We start from the raw sequence: 16,897 nt of genomic DNA on the forward strand, positions 1-16,897 counted from the left end.
GGTACCTTCTTTGCGTTTTGTCAAGTCTGCTGTGAACGTGTTCTTAAAACGAACGTGTGCTGGGTCATCATCCGAGATTGCTATAACATGAAATATATGGCAGATTGTGGGTGAAACAAAACAGGAGACATACAATTCTCTTCCAAGGAGTTCAGTCACAAATTTAATTAACACTTGTTTTTAAAGCGATCACCATCAGCATGGAAACGTGTCCTCTGGAATGGTGGCCGAAGCATGAAGGGGCATATGAATGTTTAGCATATCTGGCACGTAAATACCTTGCAACGCCGGGAATGCCTGTTCTCAATTTCAGGTGACATTGTAAATAAGAAGCAGTCAGTAGTATCTCCTGTAAATGTACACAAACAAGAAGTAGGACTGAGTGGACTTGTAGGTGCTAAAGTTTTACATTGTTTTGTTTTTGAGTGCAGGTATGCAACAACAAAAATCTACATTTGTAAGTTACACTTTCATGATAAAGAGATTGCACTACGGTACTTGTATGAGGTGAATTTAAAAATACTATTTTTTTATTTTTTACAGTGCAAATATTTGTAATAAAAATAATAAGAGCACTGTATTCTTTGTATTCTGTGTTGTAATAGAAATCAATATACTTGAAAATGTAGAAAAATATCCAAAATATTTCATAAATATCAATTGATATTCTATTGTTTAACAGTGCGATTAATTTTTTAAAATCACAGTTAATTTTTGAGTTAATCATGTGAGTTAACTGCAGTTAATCGACAACCCTACTTTATTCACAAGGGGACTGAACTTTGATCCAGATTAAGGCTCAGAAAGTAGGAAAACAAAATTAGAAATCTTCAAGGAGAAGACATCTGAGACATACTGCCAGAAGAAGGAAGACAGCAATTTTTTCAGATTACTATTATTCTCCTCTTTATTCTAGACTAGTTTTTAAATTTTGAGTGTAATCGAAGGTTTTTCTGTCTTGTCCCATTGGATATTGTTTGCAAGGACTAAAAGAATAGTAGCCAACACTATAAACTAAAGAATTCTATACAATATTTTGAGTTGGTGCTCAGAACAATATACTGTTAATAGAAACTTATGTAACAGAACCTTAACTAGTTTAGTTAAGACTATCTGTCTCTCTCTTCCCCCATTAATTATAAAGTGTCCATTATCCTGGATTTATAGCTTGGCATGTAAACAGTGGTTGAACCTAAAACTGGCAATCTAAGATTTCAGTTCAGAGAGGAGAAGATTTATAAATCATCCTAACATCTAGTTCACCTATTTTGAAGTTACAAACGTGTACCTGACATCCAAAAGTCTTACCAGTTCAAAATACTGTCATTTTTTTAAAATGAAGGCAAGTGTATAATTTTGCACTGAGTGTTAAAAGAAAGTAGCAGACCATTAGGGGAGGGAAGGAGAGATACTTCTTAATATGAACTTGGAACATTAGCGTTTCTCCTGCCTATCCCTAAATAGCAGCTCTTTATTTTGTACATTGCTAAACTGTCTCAAGGGTCATGATTTTAAACATGTAACTCCTTTTGATTTGCAGTTACTTCAACTTTTTGACAACAAAATATTCTGATAGATGTACATGTAATCAAACATTAACTTCCCAAAATCTTGCTACATTTAAACTAAAAGTCATATCTAGAACCTTGCATTTACAAGATGTAATTTCATTTGAACAGCAGCCTGGATTGAATAAAAACCTTAGTACAAATAAAATTAAAATTACTTGAATGGCTTAAACATAAGCCGGACAGATCCGGTTGAATAAGTGTTTAATAGCTAAGGCTGTGAATCTTTCATGGAGGTCACGGAAGTCACAGCTTCCATGACTTTCTGTAAGTACTGAATTTTGCAGCACTGGTGTGGGTGAGCCCAGAACCACCGTAGCAGCTGGGGAAGCCCCGGGGCCAGCCGCACCGGACACTGCTCTGGCAGCCCCAGGCAGCTCGTCCCCGGTGCTGCCCCAGAACACTCCCCACCCGGACCAGCGGCGGGGGGGCCCAGGCCACCCCCCCTTTTCAGGACCTGCAGCAGGGGGCCCCCGGTCACGCCCCCCAGCAGCGGCAGGGGGCCCCCTAGTCACACCCCCAGCAGAAGCATTGCCCCACGCTGCCCCGCCCCAAGCGGCAGTCTTCAGGAGCGCCCCCTTTCCAGCAGGTAAGATTTAGTCACAGGTATTTTTAGTAAAAGTCATGGATAGGTCATGGGACCATGACTCTTTGTTTATTGCCTGTGATCTGTCCATGACTTTTACTAAAAATACCTGTGACTAAAACGTAGCCTTATTAATAGCTTTTAAGTGCAACTAGAAAAATCTTCCCACAAATTTCAAAAATCCATTTGGAACTAGAATTGAAGATAGCTTGTCATTTTTAAAGAGATTGAAAGGGCTTTGTACATCTTCTACAAGCCAGAAAAGTAGCATTAGGTTTTGTACTGTTCTGGTAATAGTGGTATGTCTTACAATGATGCATCTAATATTTAAAAGCTTTTCCATTTAATGTTAATGGAAGTGGTCTAAAAAAAAAAAGCACATTTTAAAAATAAAAAACTAACCTTCAGAGTCCTGCAAATATGATATATGGTGGTAATGCTGAATAGTATCTCCATTCCTACTGACCAGGTTATCCAAATTGTGTTTAGCAAACTGTGGCTTTGCTGGAAATAGGAATTTTCCCAATTGCACTGTTACAGTTAGGCCACCCGCCAAGCTTGTATGACTCAGAATAAAAAGGAAAGATGGCAAAATTTATCTTACTCACAACTACATTTTTCCCTAAGGTGCAGCACATGGTTTTCTGCTATGTGGTTAGCTGCAGAAGTAAAACACACAATGAAGTAGAGCTATTGTATTCCCTTAGCTACAAATCAAACACAATGAGGACACAGAATCCTTGTTACCAAGCAGTGTATTTTCCTACTACCATCTCCCTTCCCAAAGAAAGCATGACATTTTTTTGCTATCTTTTTTATACCAAATCAGATCACACAGACTTTTGAATTTTAAAGAAATCATTTATAAACCTATAAGGTTTAGCTACTGAAAGATGTTGTAGTAGCTTTTCTAAACATAGGCATCAATAGAGTTCCTCGCCATCAACCAAGTTTACATAGGCTTTGTGCAGGGAACAGTATTTGCCTCAAGTGTTTTCCTGAATTTCTATAGCATTATATCTACGTTTAAAATTTGATACAATATTCAAGTAGAGACTATAAAGTATTTCAAGGCAATGAAAAAACTGCCACTCAACTACCAGTTTTTATAGTCTGTTAGTCAGTATTCAGCTACCATGTACATTTTTCATGTTTCTTTAATATTGTCACTTTGAAAATAAAGATTTGGGCACATACAACTTTAAACATGAGTTGAGCCACTAAATTACAACTGAAATTCCAGACCCCATAGTGTTCAAAAACTTACGTTTTAAAACATGGGTCTCCGGACATTAGCTGCATGCTGATCAATACCTACAAATCAGGAAAAACACCACACATAAGCAAAACAAAACACCATAAGTCAGCAAAGGAATTGATCTGTGATGTTATATGGTGTGTCAATAAGCAATACTCAGTACCAAATCTGGATTTAAATTGAAAATATATATATGTGTGTGTGTGTGTGTTTTACACACACACACACACACACACTTTTCTGTAAAGAAAACTAATTGTGTCCAAGATAATATTGGTACAGAAGAGAGTTAAACCGCTATAAATCTTACATGGCAATCTTTTAAAACAAAGCAAAAAGCTACAAACTAGTGTTTGAAATCAGTTACATTATCTCATTTCTACCTTAGGATTCTATAAAAATAAGTATCAACAGTAGGGGGTTCAAGAAAGAGAAGGACTGAAGGAGATCTCGTCCGTCCCCTTAGATCAGCAATGTGGATGTACAAGGAATTCCATTTGCACACACACCAGCAGCAGGCACATTACTCCACCGAATCATCATTTATTAAGAGTTGCTTATTAAATTGTCAAGAGACAAAAACTGACTGTGCTACCATCATTGGGAAAGTCACAGGTGAAGCAACCATAAAGGCAAATAATGTCATCAAACATCCATAAACACAGCAAGTCAGGACTCATTTGACCAAAAAGTTGACACCACCAGCATTGTTTTCATTAATGTTTTCTGGAATAAAGAAACATGTTCTGGAGAAGCCTAGGACTGCCTCAAACAAATAGAAACTGAAGACCTAAGCTGTATAGTTACCTGTGTGACTGATCAATCCCAGTGCCCCAACATCACAATTTAATCAAATTACACAAATCTGTCTCAAATTCTACTGATCCAAATGGATTAGAACAGAAAAGGATGGTGGTTCTAGATCACTCTCAGGGGTTCAAGATTTCAAATATTTCCACAAATTCTTTGGCACTGGTTAGAGAGTGAGTGGAAGAGAATTTCCATCTCCCATCACAATCCATGACTGAATGTTAAAGCTGGCTCATTCTTTACAGAATTAGGCAAGCCAACTAAAGAAAACTACCCTGAAAAGAACTAACTGCATAGTTACACGAACATATAACTATTACAGTATTTATATAAACTATGTCTACACTAGACTCTGTCTTATATTGAATTTACTTTGCATTGCCCAAGTCCAATAGGAAACTAAAATTAATTTAATACTTAAAAATGGTTCTCCTGTATAGCTCACAAATCAGAGTTCCAAAACTGGCAAAAATAATCCACCAATTTGTTGCTTGTATGAATGTCACTTGGTTCTCAAAAATAAGGCTGAGATTACTGCATTGTATTACTTACATGTCCAGTCTTTCTCTGGAAAGAGAGAGTACTGACAGAGAGGATGTTCAGCAACAGCAAATATATTTTAAACCTTGTTAAATGCTTGACTGTCATGTTTGTGGTTTTCAGTTCCACAACATATTAGTTCCTGTTTTTCCCTTATGTAGTTAATAGAAATACACTTTTACCTCAGATAATATGATGGAAAAAAAAACATGAATTACTTTGAGAATGGAATTATCCTGTCTGGTATTTTTGGTATCATAACCTTCCAGTAAACAGCGACGAGTGGTATTTCCCGATCCAGCAAACTCTGCAAGGTTTAGGTCTGCAAAGCCCAGCTATTAAGAGAGAATGAAGTGTTAGATATCATAGTATAATCCAGGGCCACTTACTGTATGCACAATAATTAGTATTCGTTATTAGCCTTTAATCACACTTGAATTAGAATGATTGCTTCATGCAGAAGGGATGGACTAAAAAAAAAAAAAGAAGTTACATTAGAAAAGAAAAAAAAAACAGCTCTACAAAACCTTGTAAATATTGTTAGAATTGATACTGATTAAATGCCAAATGCTGCTCAGCTGTACTCTTAGTTTCAATTTACACCTAAAAAAACCCTAGGAAGGCTTTCTAAATATTGAAAATCCCATACACACAAAAAATATAGAAGTAAAGACTTCCATCATTCTTGAGAGGCAAAGAAAAGTGAACTCCAAGAGAGGTGGGGGGAGATTTAAGTATGTCCAAGTTACCTCTCAAATATCAGTACTTCTACTTAATAGATGACCTGGAAGATCATGTTGGGTATCAGAATGATAGGTATTCTGGACTATTATTAAGCTAAAATATGTAAAGAGCATAAGAGAGCAAGAAGGAAGTGTCAGTGTATAGAACAGATCATGTCTATTTACCTTTGCGTATGCCTTTCCACCTTTTAACTCCTGCAAAAAGAAACATACACTAGTAACTAAACAAGTCATAAAAATTTAAAATATTGCCTTTTTGAAGGAACCCAACATGTACACACATTTTAAGAGATATCTCTGAACACAATATTGCCATAGTATTAGTCTATTATATTGCTAATTGTAACAGGAAGAGACCCTGTGAGCTTCTCCAAGCTTCTTCTCGGGCCTACCCAGGAACTCCATCAGGAAGCCAAGAGATCACCAGGAGGGCAGGGGAGAAGTAAACTGCAGAAGCCTAACTTTTCCCCATACAAGTGGGGAAAGAGTGTGCATAACCTCCATCACTGTGGGGCCCACCAACTACATACCCTGGTTTGTGAAATAAGCATTTTTGCAAAAAACAAATTTCAAACACCTACCCCTGAATGTTGAGGAACCAGCTGGTAATTAAATAAAAATGCAAAAGTCCTCCAATTTATTTCCTAATGCATGCATTGGAAAACAAACAAAAAATCCATGCTGCCTTCACAAAGTCACCTCAAGAGACACAGACAGCTATTCAATGCTACAGCACCAGTTTGTTTCTGCTGCTAGGGGTAAGGCGTGTAGGAGATGCACCTCAGGAGATCAGGAAAATCAAGCCAGTACATGGAACAAGTTCAGGGCCTCTAACGGTATGTCTACACTACAGCTGTGAATGAGTTTCCCAGCTCAGGTAGACAGACTTGTGGTAGTGGGACTTGAGCTAGCATGCTAAAAAGGGCTGTGTGGAAGCTGTGATTCAGGCAGAGACTCAAGCTAATCACCCACCTGAGCCACTGGGCTTGAGCTCAGGAAGCTAGGCTGTGTCTTAACTGGAGCCAAAACATCCACACAGCTATTTTTAGCACAGTACCCCTTGAGCCCTGCTAACACAAGTCTGTCTACCCCAGCTGGGAGGCAATTTCTCAGCTCCAGTGTAGACATACTCCAAGCTTGCTGCTTCTTGCTCTGGACTTCTATGCACTGCATCAGTCACTGACCAGGAAGAATTGGGCTTTTCCCAGGAAGAAAATGAAGCCAGTTGTTACGGGATGAAAGAATAAGCAGTTTAAATATATTTTTGCTACTCGTTCTTGAGTTTTTGTTGAAAAGTGAGGCATTACTGTTTCCTCATTCTAATCTTTTCAAAAGACTCTGAATTCCCACAGCAATAGAGAAGACCTGTTTGTGGGAGAGTAGAGAGATGCAGTCACCTTATTACAACTGACAAAGGAACAACTGAACACATTCAATCTGCAGGCTCTTAAAAATTTCTGCTACGTTTAGTACCTTAATATAATTGAAAGTAAGTTTTATCCTTCTGTAACTATGCTGAAACTGCATCTGCACTGACCTACCTTGGTTATGTTACAACATAAATTATGAAAAAGTTATCTTGTTTGATAGCTATCTGAAAATACCAGTGCATATATAAAACACTATGAATGTTCCTTTTGAAATCATACAAATGCTTTGTGCTTCATATATTAACACCATACTTGAAAAAATCATAATGAAAGTAGCAACATACTTATGCTGCTCAAGTTGTGAGCCAGCAAAACCACTTAAAAAGAGAGTGCTCAGGATGTTGCACATGGGAGGCGGTTCTTAGTTCAGAACTAATTTGAAAATTAATCATACCTGGCTGTTATGCCATTTAGCTAGCATAAATTAAGTTCATGGTTACAGCTTCCTCAAATTACAATACAGTAACTCCTCGCTTAACATTGTACTTATGTTCCTGGAAAATGTAACTTTAAGCGAAACGATATTAAGCAAATCCAATTTCCCCATAAGAATTAATGTAAATGGAGGGGGGGTGTTAGGTTCCAGGGAAATTTTTTTCCACCAGACAAAAGACTATCGTGTGTGTGTGTGTGTGTTTTATTTATTTATATAAAATACACACACAGTATAAGTTTTAAACAAACAATTTAATACTGGTACACAGCGATGATGATTGAGAAGCTTGGCTGAGGTGGTTAAGTCAGAGGGTGGGCTATTTCCCAGGGGAATGCCTTACCGCTAAATGATGAACTAGCAATTGGCTGAGCCCTCAAGGGTTAACTCGTTAATGCAGCCTCACACTCTACAAGGCAGCACTAATGGAGGGAGAGAAGACAACATGGCAGACACAGACACACATCGTGTGTGTGTGTGTGAGAGAGAGAGAAATGCACATTACTCTTTTAAATACGCTGACCCCACTCTAAGTACACTGCCTTTTTAAGCTGATCAGCAAGCTGAGATGGCAGCTTCAGCCAGGAAGCTCTCTCCATCCTGAGGCCTGTTGTGTGTGTCCCCCTGCTCTATGGAAGATGGGGTAAGCAGGATGCAGGAGCAGGGAGGACACCCTGACATTAGCCTCCCTCTCCCCCGCACAGCAAGCAGGAGGCTCCAAGGCAGAGGGCAGGAGCAGCACATGGTAGTGGGGGAGGGACAACTGAACTGCCAGCAATTGATAGCCCGCTGGGTGGCTGCCACATAGGGAACTTAGGGGAGCTGATAGGAGGGCTACTGGTTCACCCTGGTTCCAAGCCCCCACAAGCTAGCTGCAACGGGCTGCTCTTCCTGCAAGCAGTGGACAAAGCAGGCGGCTGCCAAACAACGTTATAAGGGAGTGTAGCGAGTCGGTGTGGCTCCCCTCCTGCCCAGCAGAGGGAGCTCCCTCCCAGACGCCCAAGTGGGCTGAGGCACCACTTCCTGTCCCCGCCCCCCGGAAGTCAAGGGGCGGGACAGGAAGTAGAAAAGGAGAACGCCAAAGCTCAGTCAGGAGCCAGCCACCGCCGCGAGCAGACGTGCCGGCGGGGGCTCCAGACTGGGAACCCTCTAGGACCCGAAGCGGCGATCAAGACTGGCCCCCATTGCCCCGCGCCCGGTACGACGAGGAACCCGGAGCAGCCGCTAGGACTTCCTTGCGCCCGGTACGAGGAGGAGCCGCCGCCGCCGCCGCCGCTTCCGCCCTGCTGTTATCCGGAGGAACCACCGGAGCCAGCCTGGCCGGACTTCCAGGAGTTGCCTGACCTGCCCCCAAGCCCTGGTCCTGCAGACCCCACGCCGGTGGACTGGCCCGAACCCATGGCGACCGAGGAGCAGGTACCCATAGAGGGGGAAATGGAATGTAGCCCGGGGATAGCCGATCCCTGTCAGGTTATAGGCACCGAGGTGCCCATGTCAGTGTGTTTCGGTCAGGACCCCACTGACCAGCGGCATTGCTAGCCGCTAATAGGGCCCCAGGCTGGGACACAGTGGAGTGGGTGGGCCTGTGTCCCCCCTGCCACCCCACTCACGGGTGGCAGTCTCCCCCTCACCCCAGCGCAGACCGAGACGCCTGCACTAATCTGAGTTGTTGTCATTGCTCAGCTCCTGACACCAGGACCTGAGCCCTGGGGACTATGGTGGTTGTCCCGCCCTGACCAAAGGGTCTGGGCTTACTGACTTTGTAGTTGCTCAGCTCCTGAGGCAAGGACCTGAGCCTTAAACAGAACTGCTGTTGCCCAGTCCCCTGCTCCAGAGGACCTGGGCTTATATTGAACTGCTGTTGCCCAGTCCCCTGCTCCAGAGGACCTGGGCTTATATTGAACTGCTGTTGCCCAGCTCCCTGCTCCAGAGGACCTGGGCTTATATTGAACTGCTGTTGCCCAGCCCCTGCCTCAGAGGGCCTGGGCTTAGTTGAACTAGTGTTACTGCTCAGCTCCTGCGACAAGGACCTGAGCCCTGAATGATTGGTATTGCCCAGCTCCTGCAGTGAGGATCTGAGCGTAGAACTGCTATTGTGCTGCCCCGCCCTGATTGAGGGCCTGGGCTTACACTGATTGACTGGGTGCCTTGTGTTCAGCCCCTGCCTGAGGGTCTGAACCTGTGAACCTTCTTGAGACTGATTGCTGTTCAGCCCCCCTGATCCAGAGGGCCTGACACGTGAGACGGTGCTGACCCTGATTTCTTGCCGCCCGCCAGTTAGAGGGGACAAGGAGCGAGTCGGTGTCACTCCCCTTCCGCCAGCCGGAGGGTTGAGCCCCGACCAACAGTTTACAGGGAGCCTTGCAAAACTTTAAATGAGTATGTTCTCTAATTGATCAGCAACATAATAATGTTAACCGGGACGACTTTTAGGCTACGTCTACACTACTCACCGGATCAGCAGGTAGCGATTGATCTATCAGGGATCAATTTATCACGTGTAATGTAGACATGATAAATCGATCCCCGATTGCTCTCCCGTCAACTGCTGAATTCCAGCTCAGCGAGAGGTGGAAGCAAAGTCTATGGGGGAGCCGCAGCAATCAACCCTGCGCCGTGAGGATGCGAGGTAAGTCAAACTAAGATACGTTGACTTCAGCTACGCTATTCTCGTAGCTGAAGTTGTGTATCTTAGCTCGATGCCCCCCCCAGTGTAGACCAGGGGTAAGTGAAGAGTTACTGTATGTGAATTAGAGTTAAGTAAGCAGATGATCAGATGACAAAATTATGTTGACTAATAATGAGTATTTTACGTGGCTACAGCTACAATTCATTTTATAATGTCTGCTAGCTCTATAAAAAGAGAGGACAGTAGCAAATGATCAGAGCTACTGTGGAAAAAAAAGTTATGGTCTAAAAGAGGAAAAATGCTGTTTTTACCTTCCGTACAGATACTCTGCAGATGCAAGGATCCAGAATGCCTGTAGTGGCACTGGCACTCATTTTACATATAAATAAGAACTTCTTCTTCCAGTGAACAGAGTTTGCCTGCACGACCTCTCTGCAAAAAAGAGGAGGTGGGGAAAAAAGGAGACAGACAGCCATTATAAACAAACATCTAAAAAATGACATATGCAGTCAAAAACACAAAAGACCACTGGACAAATCTGAGTAAACATTGAGTTGAAGTGGCACAAACATGAATCACTTATCAAAAGGTTGGTTAAAATGTCTGTATGTGATGAAAAATTAAACTTTATTAAAAAAAAGGGAAGAGTCTAACCATGTTTAGTACTTGTGGTGATTAGTACAGCTCTTGTGATAGGCATAATGCAACATGCTGGGTGAAAAAAAAACTGACAACTAAGTTCATTTTCATAGAAAAAATGAAATAGATAAGCTGCACCTCAACCATGCAAGGGTACACAGACTTGACGCTAAGAAGAAAGAGGATTGGACTAACTGTTAGGTCAGCAGTAAGGGAAAAGGATTTTATTTAAATTAGTTAATTTACTGTGCCCAAAAGTGAAGAGCTAAAGCCAACTAGCTTAAGTTAGGCATAACACATGGAGGAATTGTACAAGCTTCCCACACAGTTTGTGCAAGACTCATCAATCCGGACATGCAACATCCCTGCCATTCCATTGAGGGCTCCAACATGACTGTTGGCCTCTAAAAACAACTCTTTCCATTTGGCAAAACTAAGACGTTATCAAAGCTCCATTCACTGAGACCTGAGCAGAATTTCAATCCTTATCTTACAGAGATAGAAGACAAGTGCATTTACCCACTGCACCACCTGAGAATCTTACACTTTTTAAAAAAGGCAAAAAACATAAAATCACATAACACTTTTATGTGTTTTTAAAGACTATTTGAAATATGGCAAATAGTTAAAGTTCTGTCCAAATCCTCCATTTAACCTCAAGACAAATACAGCACAGGAAGTGGAAGTAGAAACTTCCCTACACTCTCCTGTCAGTGTGAATCACTCCTGACATGGACAAGGGAAAATATAGTTTGTTCTTACCAAAACAGAGAATTACAATCATGAGCTTTCCCTCTAGGTACAATACCAGGGATTTCATGTCTGAGTGAACAGGAAGGATGCAGTCTTTCTAGCTCATCCTTTAGGAGAGTTTTCTTGGTCACTAGCAGTTGCAGACCTGCCAAGTGTCAAGCACTGGGAATGACAATGTCTACAGGCCCCATCTCATGCATCCAGTAGGGACTAAATAGGGTTTTCTTTACCATTACTCTTGACCACTGCAGGCCTATCTGGCTGCTTTCTTGTCTTCGTGGCAACTCACAACCTTCATGGACTCCTTGACAGCAAGGAGGTGATGGATGCTTCAGCGCGCTGTTCTCAGTAGAAGGTGGACAGGATGGTATCAGAGGCTGACGTAGATAGGAGAGTGGCTGAATAGGATAGGGGCAGATGGCCAATATGGAGGCTATTACGAGCACATGCAGAAGGGGAGAGGCTCCCTGAATTCCTCCACTAAACCCTAAATACCGCCATCCACCTTGTATGACAACCCCAGGCTTCCTCTCATGAGTCCCTCCCAATTCCCATCTGCCCAGCAATACTACCCTCCCCAGCTCTTCAAGTTGCAGCTCGCTTGCCTTCCCCCACAAACCTTCCCATTTCTGAGGGGTGCAGAGAATGAACTTCTACCTTCCCCAAACACCTGCTCCCACTCCTTGGGGAACCCTATAGGAAGAATCAGTGGCTTGTCTCTGGTGAGAGACAACATACATGAAACAGCACAGAACTTAGCATCTATGCGAGTTGTTTACTTTCTGTGGCTGGATAAGAGATAACAGAAATTATTCACCCCCTCCCCAAGAAGCTACAAAAGGCAAGAATATCCTCCATGTTAGAATTCTCAGGCTGCTTTTTGGGGCTCAGGAACTTCAGGGGTGAGACAGGTAGAGAAATAAACTGCTTTGATACATTAGGTGCCACTGCCAGGCTCTTACTTCCCTTCCCAGTTTGGCCTGATTTTGGGGGCAACAAGGATTGTATGCGGCTTTCTGCAGATGCATACATCTGACAAGATGCTGTCTATCTGGGGCTTCTCCTCTATCCCTGGTTAGGGGCAAGGTGGCTGAGGCTTGCCTTGCTAATTGGTCCCAGTTTTTCTTCACAGCCATTCCCAGAAGAGTCCCGGCACTTCAATGGCTTTGAGACTAATTTTTTGACAATCAGAACAACAAACAAACAAAAAAAAGGAACTGTGACCATTGCCTGTGGGGGAAGACAGATGACTGGGGAAAGGAACCTTCCAGAAAGACAGCAGCTGAGGAAAACATGCCAAAAATTCTCATGCACTCTTGGCGTTGCTGCCTGATGGTTGTGTGTGAAAAGTAGAAGCAGCATATAATCTGATCTAGTGAGGTTGGAGACATTTCTATTATATTAAAGTATATTCAGAATAGACAAAGATGATAAAACTGGAGCAGTAGGAACTGAAGACAGAGGAAGAGCACAGGCCAGATTTTGTTAAACAGATTTTTGTTCTGTTTTGCTTATGCTGATTTTCTTTAAGAGGATGAACAGGATAAGGGGCTACCTTAAAGTTCTATTATATTGCATGCCATCAAAAGAGGCTGTAAATAAGGCCCTACTTAATTTGCAATATTAAGCTTCCATTGCAATTCTGACAGTGAGCCCCTACTTTCAGCCCCGGGTGGCCGACAGAGAAAACTGCAGAAAAGTAATAATGGACTTTATTACTGCAAATAATAAGGTCCATTATTACTTTTCCATGGCTTGTCTGCAAACTCAGCTGCAATTCTTGGACAATTATCCCACGATTCAAATAGGGCCTTAGCTATAAAATTATAAACAAAAATAATAATCCATCTGAATTTTCATATTTGATGTGAAGACAGGTTCAGTTGGGCACTGTTATTTCCCAAGTTTGAGTCTATTAAAATAATGCTTAACTAAGCTGCTTTTACTTTCTGGGATATTTCAGATTGTGGAGCAACACCCCCATTGGTTTGGCTAGGCTAGACTGTTTGAATAACCTGAACAGCTGTCTGGGCTGAAGGGATAGCATATTTTGAATCCATGTAAGCATTTTCACTGCATCTTTTCCTCCTTTCATATTCTTTAATGAGTACTTTAACAGGTAATGCCCAAATGATGGGAAATTCTTATGCTGCTATCCTGTAGGGTCTTTTCTGAAGCCCTAATGATTGTATTTAATGCCCCACCTTTGCCTACAGCAGGTGCAGTGCTAAGGTAACTATTGCTTTAAGACTTGACCCAATATTGGCACTAAAGAGAGAATTCAGCAGCCATATATAAATACAGGATCCCTTTCTTACCCGTTTTCTTGTGGAAAGTCTTAGGGTACGTCTATACTACTCGCCGGATTGGCGGGTAGTGTTTGATGTATTGGGGAATCGATTTATCGCGTCTCATCTGGATGCAATAAATCAATCTGCTAATCGATGCCCATACTCCACCTCGGCAGGAGGAGTAAGCAGCATCGACAGGGGAGCTGCGCCAGTCGACTCGCCGCCATGAGGACAGCCTGGTAAGTCAAACTAAGATACTTCGACTTCAGCTACACGAATAGAGTAGCTGAAGTTGTGTATCTTAGTTCGAACCCCCCTGCTAGTGTTGCCCAGGCCTTAGATGTTCCTGTACATAAGGACCTTATGAATTATCCCATCCTGATCTCTACTTCCCCAAACCTTGGTGGCTTTGTGGAAGGGTGTGCAGGATGTATCTAATAGTGCTGTCATCTTTGGCAAGCTATTTTCCAAAACATGCAGTAACGATTTATTAAAAGCCAGAGGTAGCTTACAAGTACTGAAAATGATGGAATCATGTAACTACACAGATAAACAGTTCATTCTGATACCGAACTCTTTAATTTACGTTAAAGGGAATTTACACATTTCTCTCTAAATGGTAATGAGCATATGGATGAAGTCACAAAGAAAAGCACAAAATAAATATTGTAGGATGAGAGTCATTTATTTTAATAGAAATATATTATTAAAATACAAAAAACAAAGCCCGGAGGCATGGCACTGATTACCTTTGTGACCATTTGTTCAATCAAGTCACCTATTCCTAATCATAAAGAGAAAAGAGGGAGATAATTCTAGGGCCCTTGTGTTGAAATATCTTGTAAATGTTCATCTTATGTTATTTAAATCTATTTGAATAGTGTAGTTTTTTAAAAGACAAATAAGACTTCATCTGTTTTAACTGCTCTTCTTTTAAGTAGCAAGATAATATTCTTCCATTGTTGTGCCAAAACAGAGTAGTGATGCATCAAAGCTCTGCCAAGGAATCCAGCCTCAAAACAGAAACAGAAATACAGTAACACTGTATTATCTGAAACATGAAAGCTCTATTTACATTTGACCTACAAAGACTTAGAAAAGTATTGCTTACCTAATACAAATTAGTAAGGTTTTTATTGAATACATCTTCAAGTTCTATTTCATGTAAGATCCCTTGAGTTTCAGTTTATATTTATGATCTGTATGAACAGCCAGTAACTTCCTATAAAAGTTCAAAACAAAAAAGTTTGATTTTAACACCTAGAGAGCAATTTGAATTCAACTTGCCAAGGCTGGATACTATGGAAAAACAGCAAACATGTCAGTCAGTAAAATAGGTCATCAGATGCTTTTTACATGAAAGTACTTTGCAAGCATTAAAAGAAAATTAAAACTAGCTCACGAAAACAGAATTAACTAGTTACAGTGCAGTGTCACCACAGTCCATTGTTAAGATTTCTACTATTAAAAATTCTTAAGCTGGTTTGTTTCAGGGAAAGGGAAGGTGGTTAAGGAGTTTAAAAAGTTATTTATGGCTTTTATACTTTTCTGTGCTACACACAGATGCTTTTTACATTTGCACTGATGTAGTTACTATTAAGATAAGTAAATGAATAATTAAATGTATTCTTTTCTTTTTAATTTGTATAGTCAGAATAAACTTCTCTCCTCTAGATAAGTTTACTTCTCTTTCTTTCCTTTCACATACCCAAGTTACAAAACGTGAAAGCCATTTAGATAAAACAAGAACTTTGGCAGGCTGTTTTAAGTGAGCACCAATAATTCATCTGTAGTATTATTATAGCCGTGTTGGTCCCAGGATATGAGATAGATAAGGTGGGTCAGGTAATCTCTTATTGGACCAACTTCAGTTGGTGAGAGACAGGTGCAATCTTCGTTGGTGATTTTAATGCCACCACTGAGTGGGGGGTACACTGATTTGGATAACAATGCTGAACAACTGATGGATTGAGCAACTAACAACTCCTCTGTGTTGCTTCACGATGCAAAACACGGCACATTTCTTTCTGCTAGATGGTCAAAAAAGTACTCACCCCACCTTTACTGGGTCAGTTTGCTAGGCGGCCGTTCACAACCAGTGAACCATATAGTACTTGATAACTTTCCTCACAACCAACATAGACCATTGCTTATTCATACTGGGCTCCTGCCATGGGCGGCAGGTATCGTAGGCAGGGGAAGGCTGTGCCTCCCCAAACAGACTAGTGTGTCCCCGCCCATGCTCTGCCCCCAGGCCAGGCCCGGCCCAGCCCCATCCTGTAGCTCCCAATGCTCTGCCCTGGCTGGCCTAGGCTGCTTGGGGCTGGCCAGCCTGCCTTCTGCAGGGGTTCTCGCCCTCCAGCTGCCCGGCACAGGGGCCACGGTAGGGGTGCTCTTGGCTCCTGGGGGGGGGGGGGGAGGTAGAAGAGGAGGGAGAGGGGCCAGAGCTAGTCTCCCCCAACAGCTAGGTCACCAGCTGCCTATGGCTCCAGCTACACATCATTTGAAACTCAATCAAGCATTGGTGGAATTTCTGCAAGGCAGACTGAGAAAAGTTCTGTGATGCACTGGAATGTAGTGTGGTTACCATTCTGTTGCATTGTATCCCAGTTGATGAAGCCTACCATTGATTTCAAAGAGCCATTTATAAAGCCGCATGCTTATCCGTACCACGGGGCTGTCATCCAATTTACACTCCTTGTCTGAATGCAAAGCCTTGCTCAGGACATTCGAATTATCTGGTGACCTGAATATCACTGACCACCTGACTGACTCTCTGGAAGGACTCTACGGAGAAGCTTGACTTCACCTATTCTAGCCAGCTGGGCACTGCTCAATAACTTCCAGGTCAAAATCGCCCTCTGGTTAAGCCCAGCGAGGTTGCAAGCCACCTTCTGTGGGTAGCAAAAGGTCTCACTGGAGAAGCAACTCAAACACAAAGTATATGATGAAAGGCGCCAACTTCAACATCAGAATATGGGTAGAAGTTAACCAGAGCCATTCATGGTTGACGAGCTAGATAAGGCCCTTAACTCTATCAAGCTAGGCACGGGGGCGGGCTATGATAATATCTTGCCGAAATCCCTCAAGCACTTTGAGGTTACAGTGACTTACTAACTTCTACATATTGGACATCAGTGAGAAGAAGTTACCATACATTTGGTGTCAAGCAAAGATTATTGCCATTCTTAAGCTAGGAAAGTACCCCTACAACATG

At 42.0% G+C, this 16,897-nt stretch overlaps 1 protein-coding gene across 6 annotated transcripts in view; it reads right to left on the reverse strand.

Annotated features, from left to right (window-relative positions):
- The window catches only part of FAM102B (family with sequence similarity 102 member B), a 44,641-nt gene that overhangs the window by 13,832 nt on the left and 13,912 nt on the right, over positions 1–16,897 (reverse strand). For 4 of the 6 annotated variants that reach the window (XM_039486196.1, XM_039486197.1, XM_039486198.1 and 1 more), the window contains exons 2-5: positions 10,309–10,429; positions 5,671–5,700; positions 4,981–5,097; positions 3,422–3,468 (exon numbers count right to left, since the gene is read on the reverse strand). In XM_039486196.1, the coding sequence (XP_039342130.1) occupies positions 3,422–3,468; positions 4,981–5,097; positions 5,671–5,700; positions 10,309–10,429 (315 nt within the window). Of the gene's footprint in view, positions 1–3,421; positions 3,469–4,980; positions 5,098–5,670; positions 5,701–10,308; positions 10,430–11,619; positions 11,638–14,791; positions 14,903–16,897 lie in introns of those variants that run through there. The other 2 variants (XM_039486200.1, XM_039486201.1) reach the window with 2 other exon arrangements.

Source organism: Mauremys reevesii, linkage group 8 (genome assembly GCF_016161935.1).
Source record: "Mauremys reevesii isolate NIE-2019 linkage group 8, ASM1616193v1, whole genome shotgun sequence".
NCBI classification, from domain to species: domain Eukaryota; kingdom Metazoa; phylum Chordata; order Testudines; family Geoemydidae; genus Mauremys; species Mauremys reevesii.